General features: G+C 40.0%; 2 protein-coding genes across 3 annotated transcripts; both read left to right on the forward strand.

The window, feature by feature from the left end:
- Positions 1-501: 501 nt before the first annotated feature.
- chmp7 (charged multivesicular body protein 7) lies at positions 502-8,142 on the forward strand. The gene is made up of 11 exons (XM_043246600.1): positions 502-696; positions 1,755-2,024; positions 2,092-2,263; positions 3,787-3,972; positions 4,664-4,797; positions 4,880-4,928; positions 5,011-5,130; positions 6,220-6,318; positions 6,398-6,455; positions 6,657-6,887; positions 7,857-8,142. The coding sequence occupies exons 2-11, from the start codon at positions 1,759-1,761 to the stop codon at positions 7,883-7,885; spliced, it is 1,344 nt and encodes a 447-aa protein (XP_043102535.1). The 5' UTR covers positions 502-696; positions 1,755-1,758; the 3' UTR covers positions 7,886-8,142.
- Positions 8,143-8,608: 466 nt separating this feature from the next.
- entpd4 (ectonucleoside triphosphate diphosphohydrolase 4) lies at positions 8,609-18,959 on the forward strand. Of its 2 annotated transcripts, none has more exons than XM_043246598.1 (13): positions 8,609-8,853; positions 9,240-9,441; positions 10,691-10,888; positions 10,971-11,176; positions 12,785-12,935; positions 13,014-13,117; positions 13,327-13,386; positions 13,489-13,643; positions 15,135-15,301; positions 15,854-16,178; positions 16,458-16,543; positions 16,640-16,801; positions 16,984-18,959. In XM_043246598.1, the coding sequence occupies exons 2-13, from the start codon at positions 9,434-9,436 to the stop codon at positions 17,219-17,221; spliced, it is 1,860 nt and encodes a 619-aa protein (XP_043102533.1). In that variant the 5' UTR covers positions 8,609-8,853; positions 9,240-9,433; the 3' UTR covers positions 17,222-18,959. The 2 variants fall into 2 exon arrangements, with proteins under 2 accessions (XP_043102533.1, XP_043102534.1); XM_043246599.1 differs by having other exon boundaries at positions 8,611-8,853; positions 13,489-13,619.
- Positions 18,960-19,506: the final 547 nt, after the last annotated feature.

Here is a 19,506-nt window from a genome sequence, read left to right on the forward strand (position 1 = left end):
AAATATTATTCTTCAGGCCTTAAAAAATTAATAGAAAGTTTTAGCAGATGTAAAAGAAAGTTTAAGTCTGAACCCAATGTGATATTTTTGTGCAAATTCTTTCATATCATTTAAAATTAAATGTAAATGAAAAAAAAAATATATCCTTGTCACACATTAGCCTTCGTGCAACTAGCCTAGCCTATGTTGTTAAATGTAGCCTAAAGTCTTCTTAGTAAACACGTCAAAATAAGTGTATTGATATAAAACAGAATTATTATATCTACTACGCCTTAATAGACAAAATAGAAATGTAGTAATGCACTTAAAAAAATTGAAAAACGATCTGTGTGTATTTTTTTTTTTTTTTTTTTTGCACGTGCGCTTTAAGATCTGAAGTACGCTAAAAGTGCATATTCACTAAAGCTGAGTACACTTCGGTGAGTGTTTTCCAGTCGCCGGTTTCCACCTCGAGGTGGCAGTAAGTTGTCCTCGGTGGTGTTTTCAGGACGAGCAGAGAGAAAAGAGCGCTGTTGTTGTTGTTGTTGTCTTCCGGGTGAGCCGCAGTCGTCTTCGTCGTGCTCTTAAACCGTGACACGGAGCCGGTCGCCTTCCTCCCTCCGCCGCCGAAGATTCAAGCAGCATGCGGGTCCCCGCCGATGGATGTCTCGACAAACACTGAGGAGATCTTAGCTGATCCAGCTGCTTGAACTCGAGGTCTGAGCCTAAATCTTACCTGAGGTTGGAGAGACAGTGCTTGGCTGAGAATCAAACCTAAGAAGCTACCTACCTAGGCAGCATCGTATCATACATCAGACATCAAAGCCCTGCAGCTCACTAGATTTTGACACACAGCGTAGTAGGGATCGTTATTTATTTGGTTTTAAGTCACGTTCAAAATATAGGCATGTTTACTAGTTAGAGAGCTTATAAGGTGACTCGCATGAAGTGACAGCCTTGTTTTACGCGCCTCGTTTCCGCTATTTTATACAAATAATTATTTTAAGATTATCGCATGAGCTCGTGTTAGAGAAATGTAATATTTGTGCTGTTGAACATCATTTGCCTGGGCTATTAAAATAGCGACCGGTCGCCCAGTGTTTAATATTTATACGTTCATTTGAATTTAAAACCTTTAAAAATAAAATAAAATAAATCCACATCATGTTAGCAGGCTGCACTTGCCACTTTTTCTGCTCTTAAATGTAGTTGTAGTGTACTAAAAATCTTAATACCTGCAAACAATCTGTCCTTGCAGATAACATATTACTCAAAAAAAAAACTTAAATGAAAAATGTGTACACTTTCATGACTTTATTATGCGTTTTAAAAGTGCACATTGTAACAATGTAAAATTAAAAGATTTTAAATCATTGCTTTAATGATATGTTGTTGCACTTTAAAGTGTTACACTTATTTTAATGTATTGACTAACACTCATATTGCATTTGAAGTTTTTTTTATATATATTTATATGTGTGTGCATAATAATACAGGTTTGGTTTAGGGTTACTTGCATGCATAATTAATCATTTTTATAATAGTAAGAATATGTAACACGGACACCTTAAAATGAAGCGTTAACAAAAGTGTTCTTGAGTCGTACTTAAGTACATTTAATGTAATTGCAAATAACATGCCGTGAAGTGTCTAAAAACCATACGTTCACTTCCTTTACACCTTTTAAAGTGTATTATTTCCATAATTAGTGCTCTTTTTTTAAAAGTATGCCGAAGTGCACTTCTTTTAGTAATCATTCGGACTCTCATTCACAGCACAATGTCGGTGGAGAAGAGGTCTTCGTGTTTCCCGTCGGACTGGGAGGACGACGAGCGAATGGCTTTCTTGTTCTCTGCCTTCAAAGAGAACCGAGATGTTGACAGCACGGACTGGGATGGGAAGATCGACTTCTGGAGCCCTCTGATCGCTGATCAGTGCCGGCGGCGCGGGACGGTGTGCGTGAGTCTGCAGGAGCTGAACGAGAGCTTCAGGAGGAAGGGCTGCGTTCCTCTGGGCTTGAGCACGGTTCTTCAGAGCATGGTTAGGTGAGTCGGCGTCACCTCCAGCGCAGATCACGGCGTGCCGCTCTGATTCCTTCTGTTGTTCTTCTAGAAGCGGGAAGGTGCAGAAGGAATCGGACTTCGCTGCAAACGTGGACTCGGGCTGGTTGTCGTGGGGGGTCGGACTCTTGCTGGTTCGACCTCTGAAGTGGACTCTGTCGGCTCTGCTGGGCAGCGGCAGGGTCCCGCTGGAGGAGTCGTTTGTTGTGATTGACCTGGTCAAAGTAAGTAACAGCGAGTCAGATTCATAAACGGAGCAATGCATGTAATCTGCTAACACCACAGGCCCAAAAAATGGATTTTGGGGCGTTAAATTAATGGCACGGACTGCAGTGAAATGACAGTCTTTGGTTTTGGATGTGTAGATCAATCAGTTCACAAAAGAGCAACCAGACTGTCTCTCGGTGCAATATTAAAATCAATTGTAAAGTTATAAAGAAGATAGAGCAAGTGCGGATCCCTTACTTGAAAGTACGTTAACTGAAACCTTTCACGATCCGTTTAAATGCTCCGAAGTTTCCCGTCTAAAGGGGAAACTCTATACAAATGGATATACAATAAAGCCGGACTCAAATGACCGTCCAGGCCTTTTCCTCATTAAGGTAATGCTCCATGTCTTTAGTAAATCCAGACTAAAAGAGGGAAGTGCATTTCTGCAAGCTGTAATTATGTCCCTTATTCAGCAAGGATGAAACAAACTGGCCAGATATACAAATGTTACAGTTGTTTACATTGTTCTGATACATACAGGGGTTGGACGATAGAACCGAAACACCGGCCAATTTAGTGTTTCATGGCTATATTTGAGCAGCCTGGTGGCCGGTCTTCGTTGACGCACATTCCACCAGTAAGAGCAGCGTGTGAAGCTTTAAGCAAGTTTTTGTGATTTATCAAGAACCAGGGTATCACAGGGCTCAATGGTGCCAGCCGCGAAAACCGTGGGCTATAGACTGTGTGAAACCTGTATCGTTCTCTGTCCACCTTCACCGTCTTTCCCACGTCCTGCAGAGTTACGGTGTGGAGAAGCCCCAAAGAAGCGTACCGCCCGGACTGCTGAAAGCATGGGGGTGGATCAGTGATGGTTCGGGCTGTAATATCATGTCATTCCCTAGACCAATACTTGAGCTAGATGAGCGAGTCAATGCCAAGGAACCCTTCTGAAGGACCATGTGCACCCAGTGGTTCAAACGTTGCCTCTTTGATGAACATGAAAGTGAAGCTGAACATCTCCCATGTCCTGCACAGTCACCGGATCTAAATATCATTGATCACTTTGGGGTGTTTTGGAGGAGCGAGTCAGGAAACTTTTCCTCCATCAGCATCACATAGTGACCTGGACGCTATTAATGGCTCAAACCCCTCGGGCCACTGTGCAGGACCTGTATCTGTCATTTTTATCCTGTATCTGTCGCAAAAGGAGGCCCTAAACCATACTAATGAAATATTGGGGTCTAAAACCAGGCGTTTCAGTTTCACTGTCCATATATATATATATATATATCACATACACAGAAAAACAGTTGTCAAAAATTCAAGAGAAAGTTGTAAAATGACTGGTATTGATTTGCATTGCCCTTTGGACCGAACATATATACGTTCATACACTGCAAATCGCTGCTGCAATCTACCTAATACTAAGGCATTCTTAAATTCCATTTTTATCTCAAATTTATATGATTATGTAAAAAAAAAAACTTTTTTGGACCCCACTGTATATTATTTAAAAGGGCTGTTTTTTGTCTTGCAGGAAAAGGCTGCGGCGCTCCTGGCGACGTATCGGGCTTCTCCTTTAGCAGCACATTCTCTGTTGTCCTTCCAAGAGCTGCGTGCTCTCTCCTCTCACATCTGTCCCGATGAAAGCTCGCTCTGCCTGGCCCTGCTGCAGCTGCAGAGAGAGAAACACGTCACCGTCTCGCTCCATGAAGGAGAGAAGGTGCGTTTGAGCACGTAGACGCACAGGCGTTAGGGAAAGAAAATTCATGCATTTTGACAACTCTGTAGGTAATAATGCAAGCTATACCGTTTTCAGTTATTCCTTGCTTTACTATTCTTCTTAAGTGTGTTTTAAAATTAATTTATTTAGATTTGTATCCTGCAATTATGCATTTAATTTGCATGAAATACGTATGGAATCTTATTCCTGCCACAAAAATAATTGACTTTTTATGTTAAAGTTCTGTCTTTTCTACTTGCACTTCGGTAAGAATTCCTTTTTTTTTTTCCTCAGAATTTCGATAACATAAAATATATCACAGAAATAAAAGGCAAAAAATTTACGTAAAAGTTTTTCTAAATAATTTATGCATTTTTATTCATTTTTTTTGTAAAATGATTCTGTGGTGGAAACAGGCTTCCATAGTAAAGACATTTATAATGTTACAAAAGATTTCTATAGCTGATGTTGAATTGAATGATAAATGCTGCTTGTTTGAACATTTGACTATTGAAAGGTTTTTAATATTGATAATGAGAAATTTTTCTTGAGCAGCAAATCATATTAGCATGATTTCTGAAGAGAAAAGTAAAGAAAGTGTAAAAAGTATAGAAAATGTTTCTTTTTAATTGTGATTTTCTTTAACCACTTGTTTGTTCCTAATGAAACGTTTGACCGTGTGCGTGTATAGCTGGTGAAATTTAGTCAGGCAGGACAAGGCCGCGTATCCCCCGTCAGCGAGGTGGACCTGGGCATCTATCAGCTCCAGCGCAGCGAGAAGCTTCTGGAGGAGAGGGTGGAGGCGTTGGGACAGGAAGCAGAAAAGTGAGCCGACCAGCGCCATTTCTGTGACACGATGGGTTATTACAGTAGAGCTGCAGTTAAAGTATGTGTGTCTACTGCGCAGGTGCAAGCAGCAGGCAAAATCGCTGCTTCGAGAGGGGAAGAAATCTCAGGTACGAGTGCGCTTTTTGCGCCCGTTGCAGTAGGCAAGGAATTTGGTTTTAATGATATTGCCTTACCTTTGCCTCGCCACAGGCCCTGAGGTGTTTGCGCGGGAGCAAGCGGGTGGAGAAGAAAGCGGACCGTCTGTTCGCTCAGCTCGAGACGGTGAAGGGGATCCTGGACAGAATAGCCAACTCCCAAACCGACCGGCTGGTGAGGCGCACAGATGCACTGACCGTCTGCTCCGGGTTTAGCACATGCTGTTTGGTCAACTCCCACGCTTCGCCGCATCACACTCGCACAAGACGGCGCTTCTTTTTCTTGCATTTCTTTACGTTTTTCTGACAGTGTCGTCTACACCGCTTAAAGAGGCAAATGCTTTTATAATAAATAAACGCGTGACATTATGATTGCACGGTAATTCATATTTATCGTATTTCTCTCGATTGAGTGTAATTATCTGCAATATTTCCTCACAGATTAATCCTGAAAATATGCCTCCGCGAGCTTTCATGATCAAGCGTTGCCACATTTTTAAACGTTTAAATCCTCCAATCAGAACTTTTCTTTTAAACGGACACGTTTTTTGCAAAGTATGTTACTTCATCTCTACAATCTGGCAACCTTTCCAAGCTTTCTCGGTGATGAAGTAATAAATCAAGACGTGGATCTCGACTATATTGTAAAAGCACATGGCAGACGGAGTGGGCTCTATATGCAATGAACAAAAAACTGTGGAATTAGTCCCAATGTTGCAAATATAAATTTCTATACATTTTAGTGCATGTTGGCCACAATTATAGGCACCCCTAGAAATCCTTATGAGTAGAATATCTCTGAAGTATATTCCCATACCTATTTACATTTTTTTTTTTTTTTAGTACACCAGGGTGACAAGGAGCATGAAATTGTTCAGCCGTGACTTTAAATATAAATATAAATACAAGGAAAACAATGGCCAAATTCCCTTAATCATTCAAAGAGAAAGCATTGAAAAATCCCCATTCTCCACCATCAAGGCAATATTTAATACGTTTCAATGAACTAAAGATGTTACAAAGCTGCCTGGAAGAGGACATGAATAATAATAATAATAATGTTTTATTTATATAACGCCTTTCCAGAGCTCAAGGACACTTTACAATAAACATAAGAAATGTTAGGAAGACTTTTTTTTTTTTTTTTTGAATGTATGGATAAAACACAGCCGCCTTTGCTCATATTTACCAAGAGTGCCAATATTAGTGGAGGGCTCTGTACGTAATGCATGGCTTAATGACATGTTTTAATGTGCGTGGACAGGTGATGCAGGCATACCAGGCAGGTGTGGCGGCTCTGAGGATCTCCTTGAAGGGTGTGACGGTGGAGCGAGCAGAAAACCTGGTTGATCAGATACAGGAGGTGGTTCATCACAAATGCATGGTTTATGCCGAATGCAATCGTACATGTCCTTTATTTTCCATTTATGCTTTTTGCACAGCTATGCGACACTCAGGATGAAGTCAGCCAGACTCTCGCCAGTGGAGCGCCGGATTCTGGTACGCGAGTCTCACTTCACGTTTTTTCCTGAATTCTGTGCATCTGTAGAACTTTTCATGGGTGCAGGTCGTTTTCCTATGATCGGTATTTCTGCTTATCAGACTACAGTTGATTGGTGAATAACAGTACTGTCACTCTTCCACAACTGAGCTGGAATTGAAACAAGCTGCCTTGAAAACGAATGCTTCGTGTGCTTATAGGTGAGGATTCAGAGGAGCTGGAGGAGGAGCTGAAGTCATTATTGGAGAAAGCCGCCCCAGATAACGACGTGCTCCCGGTGGTCCCAACGCATCCTTTTTCTCCTCCAAGGAAAACGGGTATCCTGGATGCTGACTTTGTCCAGTCTCTGCCCTCTGTGCCTGATTCCGGTCTAGGCATCACAGACGAGGAACTGGACAGAGAACTAAGTCGACTTTCAGTCTCTGACACAGGTTCCTTTACGCTTTTCTCGTGATTTCTGGAGTGGCACTAGTTAATGGTTGTCAAGTGGTGTTGTCAGAAATAAAGTTTTTTTTGTTTTTTTTTCTTCGTAAATATCAATTTAAAAAGGTTTCTGTAAATATCAATATCAATTCAAAAAGGCTTCGGCACTCATTTCATGCATTTTTCTGATTTCCCTCTTTGCAAGTAAATTATAATTTGTTTATTAAGACAAATGTTATAAACATTATTATGATTTATTATTATTTATTATGATAAATATTATATATTATATTATATATTAAATATGAAATTATATTATTATATATACCAATTTAAATATAAAATGTAACAATTATTTTGTTAAAATATATATATAAATTAAGTGATGTTTTCTGTCTTTTAACATAATAATCATATATTTATTATATATTAGTTACGTTTCAGTGTTGTGACCGCTATTTCCTGTGGTATCGAAATTGTATTGAATATTTTTCAACAATTATCAAAATGAGTTCCAGTATCTTACTTTGTGAAAACCCCCAAAAAATGCTGTTTATTGATTTGACTTTACAGAATTGATTCAAGGGGTTTAAGGCTCTTTCGCTTAACTATATAAGATGACATTATTTTTGTATAATGCGGCACCACTGTTCGCTTTAATATTAATATGTTTTTGTTGATAAACCAGTTGTTTGTGTTATGTTAATGCAAAAAGCAGACCGTGTTGGTTTTTAAACGTCAATCAAACGTCCCCTTCTTATATAAATCTCCCAGACTCCATGTGACAGATGTCAAAACAAACTGGCAAATAATTCAATGAGGCTATCTACTACTAATTCAAGACTTTTTAAAATGTATATTATAGTGCACATTTACAGTTTGTTAAATTTGTGCTTATTTTAATCTTTTTAAAAGAATATAAACACATTTCACTGCTATATTTCATGATTGCTTATGACCTTTCCTCTGCTCTTCAGCTCACAGAAGGCCGGAGGCGGCGCAGTGACCGAGCGTTCAGCACAAGCAGCCACTAAAATGGGTTAAACGCTGTCCACTAAAGAAAGCCATCAGATACAGTACTCGTGTGTCCTTGCATTGTAATAAGTCCTATCAAGTCTTTATGAAAAGCCCTTATTCATGTTTGTAATGGCATGTCTATTTTTGTTTTTTAAAGATAGTTTTAAGAGTGGCCTTTTTGAGTTTGTAAAGTCTGTACAATGTAATATTCTAATAAAACTACAAATTATGATGACAAATAGAGAATACTTTGTGTGCATTGTTTTGAGAAGTGAGATGCCCACTCAGATCTGTCTTTGCATTTTTATTATTATTAATAGTAGTAGTGTATACACACACACACACACACACACACACACATATATTTAGAATAATTTTTAATTTATTTGAGGTTGGTAAGATGTTTGTAAAAGATGACATTTTCTAATCAAGCTGCAATTACGTGTAAAAGAATAGAGTTAAAAAAATTTAAATTGTAATTTTGAAATGTAATTTATTCATACTGAATTATAGGCAACCATACTCCAGACGTTGTAACCAAGGCCTATATATATATATATATATATATATATGTGTGTATGTTTAAATAAATAAAAATATATTATATTACATATCACGTATATAATGTTTCTAGAAATTATTTAAATTAACTTTCAGTGTTTACCAGTGACGAACTGGAAACGCAAGATGACGTCAAAACAGCAGCAGCGTACACGCACTTTCCGGAATCGACACGCATGCGCACTGGCCGCTTTACTACTGAACCGAACTGTTGCTCGGTAACTACCGGGAATTAGCGGCTTTTCTCGACCACATTTGAACGCTAATCACTGCCAGAGGAGTCAAAGCGCAACATTCATGTGTTCACCGAGAGGATTTCAATCGCAGGACGACTGATAAAACACGGAGGATGGCTCTATCATTGACGCATTCGTCCCAGATGTAACTAGCCGAACGGTGAGAACGTCTTCCTTCGTTCATACATATTTATCCGGTCGGAGGATAACGTTTCTGACAGCATTTAATCGGTCGAGTCTACCTCTCCAAAACCTCACGACCTACTTTTAAGCAGGCGGGCGTCCGTTTCTCATCGACGCTGTTCTCGGCCTGATCGTTAATTGTGGTCGCGTTTCAAAATCCAGCGAGCTGCCTACATAGACAACGTCTAGGTCACGTTCGATTCGTTAATCGCGAGACTCGTATGCGCCCTGAAAACCCGCGATAAGTGTTACCTATGTAGGCAGCTAACCAGATCGTGTCAGAGACGTTAATTGCGGCCAATGGCTTGAGCGACTGCCTTCAAGTGAACTGTGAAGCGTTTTGTTTCCTCTTCCTCGTGTCAGGACATGCCACGTCTCCTCAGCTCACCTGAACACGTGTGAAAGCCCCTGATGGTGATGACGATGACGAAGGTGACGATGCCTTGAAACATGACGTCATGGAGGAATACACCTGTACGGAGAAGCAGCTGCCAGTGAAGGTCTGATTCGTCCGCATCGCCTCTTCCTCTTCCTCTTCATCTTCATCCACTCCTGCAATGGGAAGGCGAGTACAAAATAAAGCTATCTGAGAAAAGTGCTTGGTCTGAAATGGGACGCATGGAATAATAACGGCAAATAAATCCTTACCTTATTTGTTATATGATGTTTCTCCTGCTTGACACACATTTAGGGGTCAACGTGAAATAAGAACAGATGTTTTATGCTTTCTGAGCACACGGTCGGTGTAGACTAGTGTAATTTAGATTTAGTTTTATACTCAAGCTGTTTAAAACGGTGACCTAGAGGTTCAAGTGAATTTCACACGTTGCATCAAGTAAAATCTTTAGAAGATTATTATTATTATTATTGTCATTTTTATCTTACAATTCTGAAAAAAACGACAGAAAAAATATCTCGCGCGTCAGACATTTTTGTGCAATTTTGATAAGTTAAAAAATAGACACTTTTCAAATAGAAAATGTGAATATCTTCTTAAAATTATCTCTTTTTTTTTTTTAAGCCGGCAGTACAAAAATAAAATAAATAAAAAGCCGGAATTGTGAGAGAGAGTTGCAATTACCTTGTTAATTTTATTCTTAGTTTATTAGAACATAATAAATCGATTTCTCATTGTAATGCATTTTTTTTAATAGAAAATGTATGTATTTACATTGTCGCTACTTGTCACTGCACTTATAATTATCGAGTTCATTTAACGAAGCAAAAAACACCATATGACTATTCCACAACTAGACAAAACCTCGTCAATACAGCTATAACCACAAAAAACATCAGCAGCACAAACTCTTAAATCTTTAGCGTAACTGAACGTGCCGCGACGTTTGCTGTTGTTTGGCAAATTTTCCACGCTGATATCTAGTCATTCCAGTTGCAATCAAAATGAATTTTCCCGGGTGAATGATTTCTGTAAGCAGGTCGTGTGAATTTTCCACACTGACCAATAGAAAGCTGCTTGCTTTGAAAGTGACTTTATGTGTTTTTTTTTGTGACTGAAAACGCTTTAACGGGCCTTAAAATAAGAATTAGTTTAAGCTTTCGTTCTCACAATTAAATCTTATGCATAGGATGCTGGTAACAACTCCACCGATGCATTTTCAGTTAATGCGACAAAAATGATAAATGTAGTCCGACCCCAGATTATGCATTTTATTCACCCGAACGTGCTCGTTTTAATAAAGCGCATTGAACAAGCACCAAAAAAAAATGTTTCTAGCGCGTGCCTTTCCTAATTTTAGCCAAGCTAAGAGGATCCAGTAACCATAGTGACAGATTTCTCCTCATATTTTTTACAGGATTAGCATTTCCTGCCTGTTTCCAGCATCCTGGCACTTCAGCCTGTCTCCGGTGGTTCTGCCGCGCTTCCTGTTGCCTTCCTTCAGGCAGCTGCTGCTGCTGGGTCTGCTGGCCGGTGTGATGGGGCTGCTGTACCTGCTGCTGGTCACGGGGAAGGGCCAGTACAGCTGGTTACGAGAGGACAGGCACATCCACACGTAAAACAGCTCTCATCGCTTCTCTTATTTCTGCCATACATCTAATGAAATCTAATCGGCCCGATGGATGTGTCTCCGCTAGGCGTTTGGGTCGGGTGCCGGACATGGAGGCCACGGACACTAATAACCCCAACCTGAACTACGGGCTGGTGGTGGACTGTGGCAGCAGTGGCTCCCGCGTGTTTGTGTACACCTGGCCTCGGCACAACGGCAACCCGCACGAGCTGCTGGACATCAAACAGATGCGAGACAAGCACAGGAAGCCGGTCGTGATGAAGATCAAGCCAGGTCAGTGCGGGGAGCGAATTAAGGGCCGGAGATTTTTGCGTGGTGGCATCCTTTCGTATCCAAATGCTTGCTATGGGTGCTAAAATGCCGAAAATTGAACCTAATCGGAATTGTTTTGTGACGCAAGTTGGTTTGGTTTGCAAGAATTGGAGAATTTGGAGCGTGCAAAGAGCTTTTTTTTTTTTTGTTGGCTGTTTTCAATTTAGCCTTAGGCTTGAGGCTAGTTCGCACCGAGCATGATAACTATAAAGATAACGATAAAGATGTAGTTATTAAAATTAACAATATGGAAGGATGTCAGAGTCCACACCGCAACTGTAACGATAAAGGCACAGAGAAACCGCATCATTGGAGTCGCTTTCGGAAGGATTTTTTTCAGCTGATGAACCATACTGATATTGACAGCCAATCAGAATCCATCCTGCTATAGCGAACTAAACTTAAAGCGGCAGACGCTCACGCACTAATCGGACGATATCGTTCACTGCTGTGGATGCTAATATATAATGTTACTTTTAGAGTTACTGTGTTTGGAGTTTGGGGGGGCTTTAGTCTTGCCTCATTTGTTATTTTTAGTTTTTATCATATTTAGTCAACTTCTTCTGTTTTAGATTAATTTGGACTTGACTAAATGTGTTTCAGTCTGGTTTTAGTCAGTGGAAACTTACCCACATTTTCCATATTTACCTCTTAATTATGCTTAAAATGCTAAAAATTATTATTGCAATGTTATCAGTTATTAATTTCTTTTCTATTTCTATTTCATTGCTCTTTCAAAAATAAGCACAAATCAGTGGAATATTGACTTTGTAAACAGTATTGAAGGTTGATATCTAATCTATACGCCGTTTAGTGTGGCATGTCAGATTATTTAATGTAGTTTAATGCTACACTTACCTCAGGAAAGCCATTTAATATCAGTAAACGTTAGTCAGCTTGAAAAATCTTTAGAGCAGCCTTTTGATAAATATATTCACTACATCACAGATTCATTATATTTTACCTAATTTGTCATAATGACTTTCTCTTAAGGGATGTAAATATTTAGTGTACAGCTGTGGGGGGAAAAATAGACCACTTAAATTCTCATTTTCTCTGGATTTGCATTTAAAATGTTAATATTTGTTTTATTCTGTAAAGATCTGATCAAATTTCATCCAAGTATCAAATAAAAGAAAATGGCATACGCTTTGAAAATAAGGTTTATCCGGGGTCAAAATGATTGGAAATCGTTTATTCCACAAAATGTACAAGAAGTTAAAACATTGGTATAGTGCTGTCTAAAAAATGAATATAAACCTGCCTGACAACATGACATGATTTTTATTTGTCATTTTCAAAAGGAAACTCTCTAAATGCTAACGAAATATCGAAATATTTATTTTTCAAAAATGATTTGAAATAAAATCAGAATAAAGTTATGTAAAATTATATATAAATTATTATTGTAAAGTTTTATATATAAAAATTAAAATATGACTTTATGTACTGTATCTGATATATATCCAAATGAATTGGTATAATGAATAAAAATCAAGTGAACTGTGAATCGAATTCTGAAATTTGTGAAATCAGCAATAGAAGTGGTGCTACTTTCTGTTTGTTCAGGTATTTCCGAGTATGCATCCACCCCAGACCAGGCCAGCGACTACATCAGCCCTCTGCTGAGCTTCGCCGCTCAGCACATCCCTAAGAACAAGCACCAGGAAACGCCTCTCTACATCCTGTGCACCGCAGGCATGCGAGTCCTGCCTGAAAGGTGTTTAATCACGCACCTTATATTAGCTGCTCGCTGTGGGACGGCTGCTGCATGTGCTGAGATTGTGTTTGTTCGCAGCCAACAGGAGGCCCTGCTGGAGGATCTGCGGACTGACATTCCTGTCAACTTCAACTTCCTGTTCTCTGACTCCCACGTGGAAGTTATCTCAGGCAAACAGGAAGGTAAAATCCACTTCTGAACCTCTTCTAGGCCACCTCTAGAGTCATCGGTGCAGAAATGCAGGGGTTCGTTTAAATGGGGCACAAATCCATTAAGTAAAATTAAGCATGTTTTTAGGTTGAGTTGAATGAGTCTTTGCTGAATAATAGTGTATTTCTTTTAATTATTTCTTCTGAATTCAGCGTCGTTCAATTGTTTTCGTGTTTTGCAGGAGTATATGCATGGATAGGCATCAACTTTGTTTTGGGACGATTCAATCATGTTGAGGATGGTAAGCGATACCGCGCTATTTCGTGCCAAATATGCGTCCCCTGCAAAAGTAGCTTTTCGCCTACGCTTTAATTTGGCCCACTTCTGCGCTCTGGTTTCTCAGAGCACGAGGCCGTGGTGGAGGTGCAGGTTCCCGGGAGTGACCAGCAGGAGACGCTGGTGCGCAAGCGTACGGCCGGCGTGTTGGACATGGGCGGCGTCTCCACTCAGATCGCATACGAAGTGCCCAAAACTGTAAGCTTTGCTTCTCCACAACAGGTTATTATCTATGACCATTTCCTGTATTTTTGAAAGCTGAAAGTTTGGCTGTCGTTCTCATTCTCTCGTTCTTGTTCTCCTGGTACTCTGTGGTCCTTGGCCCAGTGCAGTTCAAGGCCATGGTGAATTTGCTGAACTGACGCCTTGGACTGAGATAAGCCTGCTGCATGCTCATATGGCAGCATGGCGCTTGAGCTCTGAGAGAACAATACTAATCACTCTTCAACAGTTTTTATTTAGTTTTAAGTGGACCAAATTCAGATCTTATTCTGAGGTCCACTTACAATAGCGGTGAAGGTTTCTCATGCCAAAAATGTTGTACAATGCGCTCTTACTGCAGCTTGTTGCATCGCAGCTCGAGTTGGTGGTTTATTCATTTTCTGGCTCGTTCAGATTAATTCATGCAATCCCATTTGGGCCAGTTTCTTAAATCTAACTCAGATTAGTCCAAATGAGATTGTACGTTAAAGTATGTATTGAATAACCTGAATGAAATTTCAATCTCATTAGGATTAATTTATTCAGTCTCTTCTTCTTCTTCTTCTTCAAACTTAATTTGTATGATTTTATTGATTATATGTCCGATCTGTTCTGATTCGTACGGTGTCATTTGGACTAATTAGTGGTCTCATTCAGACTCATTTGTACAATCTTATTCAGACTACTGATAAAGTATCGTTCGGTCTAATTTGTGCAGTTTTAATTGGACTAATTGGGACTAAGTCATACAGCCTCAATCTGACTAATTTGTGCAGTCTCTTTCTGAATAATTCATACTAATTCATGCAGTTTCACACAAACTGATTTGTAAAATCTCATTTAGACTATTTCATGAAGTCTCATACAGATTGTTTTATTAATTCTTTTAGATGAGTTTTATTAGACTAACTACTTTATATGGCCTCTTTAAACAATAATGATCATTTAGTTTAGGGTGAGTTTCATAATCTAATATCAGCAATCGTGTGTGTGTGTGTGTGTGTGTGTGTGTGTGTGTGTGTGTGTGTGTCCGTCCTCAGCACAAATCCTGATGGACTCTAACCTAACATAACGGCAGCATTCAGTGTTTTCATCCTCTTCTTTAGTATTTTTCTGTGTTAGAGCTTGTGAGCCTTTTAAAGGAATGTTTTTGGTCAACACATTGTCTTCAGATTGAGACTTCCATTGTAAGCTCATTCCACTAAATGGTCATTTTTACTGAGGGATGGGGTCACTAATTTTCTGCGGTAATCAGCAATGCTTTTGCTATAGCTCAGGTTGTTCAGAAACCCTGACATTCCTTTAAATGTCTTTTGTACAAATACGACGCCGCTTCTCACTCCACTCGCTTTGCTGCCTTTGAGTTTAAAGAAACGCGCGTTTCAAGCTCTCTTCAGAGCAGATCCGTCAGTCTGCATTTTTAGACCATGCTTCAAATGTCGAGCTTCTGTTAACTATCTGTTCTCCACGGCAGTGTTATATTTCCGTCTGTGTTTTGCTGTGTGCTGCCAGGAAGAGATAGCCAAGAATTTGCTGGCGGAGTTTAACCTGGGCTGCGACGCTCACCGAACAGAACACGTGTACCGTGTTTACGTATCAACGTTTTTGGGTTTCGGTGGAAATGCGGCCCGCCAGAGATACGAGGAAAACCTCATCAGCAACACGCAAATCCAAAACAAGTAAGATCAAATATTTAAAGAAAATATTTTGGAACACGAGACAGTGTACAGTAGCGTTTAAAAAGTCACAGTTTTATTTGTTTTATGTATAAACGGATATTTTCGTTCATCAAAGATGCGATGAATTGATCAAAAGTTAAAATTTCGTATAAATTAAGATGGCGATGATAAACATCTCCTACATATATTATGTTTCAGCTTCACACAATTAAAATAAAATAAAATTTACACACATTTATTGTGATTATGAATATGCATTTCAATAAATATTTTTATAAAATATTCCAAAATACTACTGTATTTATTGTATTTTATATCTAATGAATCCAGCCTTGATTCATTAAAAAAAGTACCCTCTGCTAAAAAATCTTACCTAACACTAATGTTAAAATGGTAACTATTTGCCCTAAAACACTTCATTTATTAAGCGACGTGTGCAGTAACATACCTTTTATGATGTCGAAGTTTAAATGACCTTCATTAAAACACTTTTATATTGTGAACATCTAATGCCACGTTCTTTGGGAAGTTCTCATGGCTCTCTGTCTCTAGGCTGCTGGGTCAGCATCAGGGAGAGAGCGCAGACTCGCCCATCCTCGACCCCTGTCTGCCAGCCGACCTCCAGGACGAGGTGGGTCCTCAGGACCAGAGAGTCCACCTGAGAGGCATCGGAGACTTCGACCGCTGCCGTCTGCTGCTCCAGCCGTTCCTCAACCGCACCAACGACACCAACACGTCTCTGAACGGAGTCTACCAGCCCCCCATCGACTTCACCAACAGCCAGTTCTACGGCTTCTCTGAGTTCTACTACTGTACTGAAGATGTTCTGCGAATGGGAGGAGACTACAACTCCACCAAGTACTCCAACGCTGCTAAGGTTCTTTGACTTTTCACACTGTTCATACGGCTCTTCGGTAGGATCAAAGGGCCCGCCACAAAAAGAGAGGCCCCTAACAGAGCTCTTTTTGTGATGCTTCAAAGAAAATTAGAAGATTTTTGTTAAAGTAGGCATTTCATTGATACGTTTTTGTTCCAGTATCAAGTAACTATTTTTGTGGTGTGGTGTTCCCAGTCAGAAATGACCAGCCTCCAAAAATTGCTTATAAATTTCTCAGTAACGGGTTTGTTTTTACTGACCGTACCTTTTTAATTTCAGAGTTACTGTGCCACCCAGTGGAAGACTTTGAAAGAGCGGTTTGATCGAGGACTTTACGCCTCGCATGCTGATCAGCATAGACTCAAGTAAGTCTCAAATACGAAAACTGCCTTGCCTCGTTAGACGATGATACACCAAGAGTTTGTACCTAACGTGGCGTCTTTGCTCCTCTCCTCCTGCAGGTATCAATGCTTTAAGTCTGCGTGGATGCATGAGGTGCTCCACTCAGGTTTCGCGTTTCCGGCGGCCTACGAGAATCTCAGGACAGCCCTGCTGGTGTATGACAAAGAAGTGCAGTGGACACTAGGAGCCATTTTGTACCGCACACGATTTCTACCTCTAAGGTACAATATACATAAATTCTTTCCTTTTGAAATAGCTTTGAGCCATCTTCGGTTTGTAGAAGTAAAATATATATATATATATGCATACGCATAAAAAGAATAGTTATTTCAGTCTTTTTTTTTTTTTTAAATCAAATAAATGCTGCCATTGTGCATCTCTGAGGTGTGTTCTGGTTCTTCAGGGACATCCAGCAGGAGAGTCTGAAGGGCTCTCACTCTCACTGGCATCACAGCTTCTCCTTCATGAACAACCACTATCTGTTCCTGGCCTGTTTTCTGGTGGTGGTTTTGTCCATCCTCCTCTACCTGCTCCGTCTGAGACGCATACACAACCGCTCCGCGCTCCTCCGCGGGGCCTCCGCTTCCGTCCAGTGGCTGGAGGAGGGCCTGGGTTCGCCGGACCTCCCCGTTACCCTATAGGGCCGGGACCCTGTCAATCAAACAAACACGCTTTCGGATCCTGTCAAGTCTGTCTCCTACAATCATCACGCCGGTTTTTGCGTTCGTTTGCGAGGGTTTCCACACGAGCTTTGGTGTAACGTGAAGACGGGAAGGACCGTCTGACCGCCTCTGATCAGCTGATGATGTTTGGGTGTTTATTTATTAATTGTCTGAGGGACGCTGAGCCTGCCTTTGGATTTTCAATGTGACCCGAGTGTGGTTTATGTGTGTCCGTAATTCGACAAGGTTCCGTCGCCTCGGCCCGAGACTGTACGCATAATTGAACATTTATTAAATGTTTTGGTTGTGCCAAAGAAAAACAGAGTGAGATTGGTTTAAACGGTGAATATTAAATGGTTTTTACCACCAGAACTTTTTTTTTTGTTGTTGTTTAATACAATAGAAACTCATGTCTTGGGATTTTTGGACACTGAAGTTGGACTGCGGCGAATTTCTAAGATGATTCAAGTTCACTTTTTCCCCACCTGAGACACCTTTCTTTGAATGACATTTCCATTACAGCACTCCATGTAGAGAGAGGAGAGTATGGCTCATATTTTTTTTATTCTCGTTAAAGGTGGATATTTTCGATGGTAAATATTACAGTGTTACGGAGTCTGCTTTATCACCGCTACTGCTTATTTCCTGTCTGTGAGTGTGTGTGTGTGTGTGTGTGTGTGTGTGTGTGTGTGTGTGTGTGTGTGTGTGTGTGTGTGTGTATGCGCGCCTTGATTTCGTTATTTTTCTTTTTCCTGTCTATGACTTCACATTGGGGGCGGAGCTGTAAATGTTATTATTTAAACTTGCTCTGTGACGAGAATCAGTGCAATATATTTGGGGGTGAACACATCTGTGAGTTCCAGCTCGCTAAAACATAAAAAACGGTCATGTTCTTCCAAACCCGTGCAGCCAAAACCAATTGTGATGAATGTATCAGTCACTCGTTTGCATAGAGCTACGCTGAATTAGGATCACCGTTAAAAAAACAAAACTTTTTGTGTACTGTATTCTGAAGCCAAACAATAGCTTAGTTTGAGTAAGAGTCCTCATTCGCTGTATTGAAAATAAGTGAGTAAAAAAAAAATCTGATGGGTTTGGAATAACATGATGATGATAACTATCACTTAAAGGGACAGTTCACGTAAAAATTCATTTTCTCACCGTGAGTTTCTTTCCCATGTATTTTGATGAATGCGTGTAACCAAACAGTTGCCGGTACCCATCGACTTCTATAATAGCTTTTTTTTTTTTTTTTTTTTTTTGTGGCTGTGAATGGGGGACCAGCAACTCGAGGGCGAGTAAATAATGACGGCGTTTTTACGTTTTGGTTAACTATCCTTTAAATTAATTTTCTGTTGTGTGAAGATAACATTACTGTGCATTTAAAATGTTTTCGGGGCTTATTTAGGACGCGTCGTGACAGGACGCCGTTGACAGATGTTGCACCTGAAAGCCGTTTGGGATTGAATTTGTACGCTGTCCCGATCGAATGTGTGGGTCCGTGTGTTTCAGTGCGAATGCTCGCCGAAGGAACCCCTCTGCTGCGGGGTTGATGTTCACGTCTCTCTTTGAAGAGTCAGTCACTGCTGTATAATGTCGGTGTTTGTCAAGCACAGGTACCATGTTCTCACAACACCCTTAAAACAAGTTTGCACGCAAAACATCAGTTCCTTCGATATTGCTGTTGTCAAAGATAAAGAGAAATTAAGAATCAAAAGTGTTCTGTGTTTTTTCTTTTCTTTGCTTGCTACCCGTAGATATTTACTGAAAGAGGGACTAGACTAGAGTACGGGACTAAGTGCCGAGTTCTTCACAATCAAGAGGACTGGTTTATTTACGATGTCCTCTGGGCGGAGAGGTTAAACCCTTCTCGTTTTCACTTGTCTCTGAGCTGTAAAGTGTGACTGACCCCTGTTTTCTCGTTCTAGTGTTACAAAACAAACCTGAGAAGATGTTAAACGGCCCACCATGTGCTCTTCAGCCGCCTTTGCAGGCAAATATATGGAAACATTAGATTTGTTAGTTCCTGTAATAAAAAAAAACGTTGTAAGATTTTAAGTCAATATTTGTAATCCGTGCTTAAAAAAACAAAATAAATTAGAATAGTTATTTATAAAGAAATACATAATATGTGTGGTGTCTATGCAGTTTGGACACTTTTTAGAAAAGAACATTAGAAATGTTGCCTTTGCAATTAAATAATCCAAAAATAAGCTGGAGTACTAAAATTAATAAAAAAGAAAAATATATATTCTTATATTTTA

The sequence above is a fragment of the Puntigrus tetrazona genome, chromosome 8, assembly GCF_018831695.1.
Source record: "Puntigrus tetrazona isolate hp1 chromosome 8, ASM1883169v1, whole genome shotgun sequence".
Lineage (NCBI taxonomy): Eukaryota > Metazoa > Chordata > Actinopteri > Cypriniformes > Cyprinidae > Puntigrus > Puntigrus tetrazona.

Coding starts and splice junctions, on each gene's coding strand:
- chmp7 (XM_043246600.1), top strand. CDS start 1,759: ATGTCGGTGGAGAAGAGGTCTTCGTGTTTCCCGTCGGACTGGGAGGAC. Junction 2,025..2,091: donor GTTCTTCAGAGCATGGTTAG/GTGAGTCGGCGT, acceptor TTGTTCTTCTAG/AAGCGGGAAGGTGCAGAAGG. Junction 6,456..6,656: donor CAGTGGAGCGCCGGATTCTG/GTACGCGAGTCT, acceptor GTGTGCTTATAG/GTGAGGATTCAGAGGAGCTG.
- entpd4 (XM_043246598.1), top strand. Junction 15,302..15,853: donor AACACGCAAATCCAAAACAA/GTAAGATCAAAT, acceptor CTCTGTCTCTAG/GCTGCTGGGTCAGCATCAGG. Junction 16,179..16,457: donor AGTACTCCAACGCTGCTAAG/GTTCTTTGACTT, acceptor TTTTAATTTCAG/AGTTACTGTGCCACCCAGTG.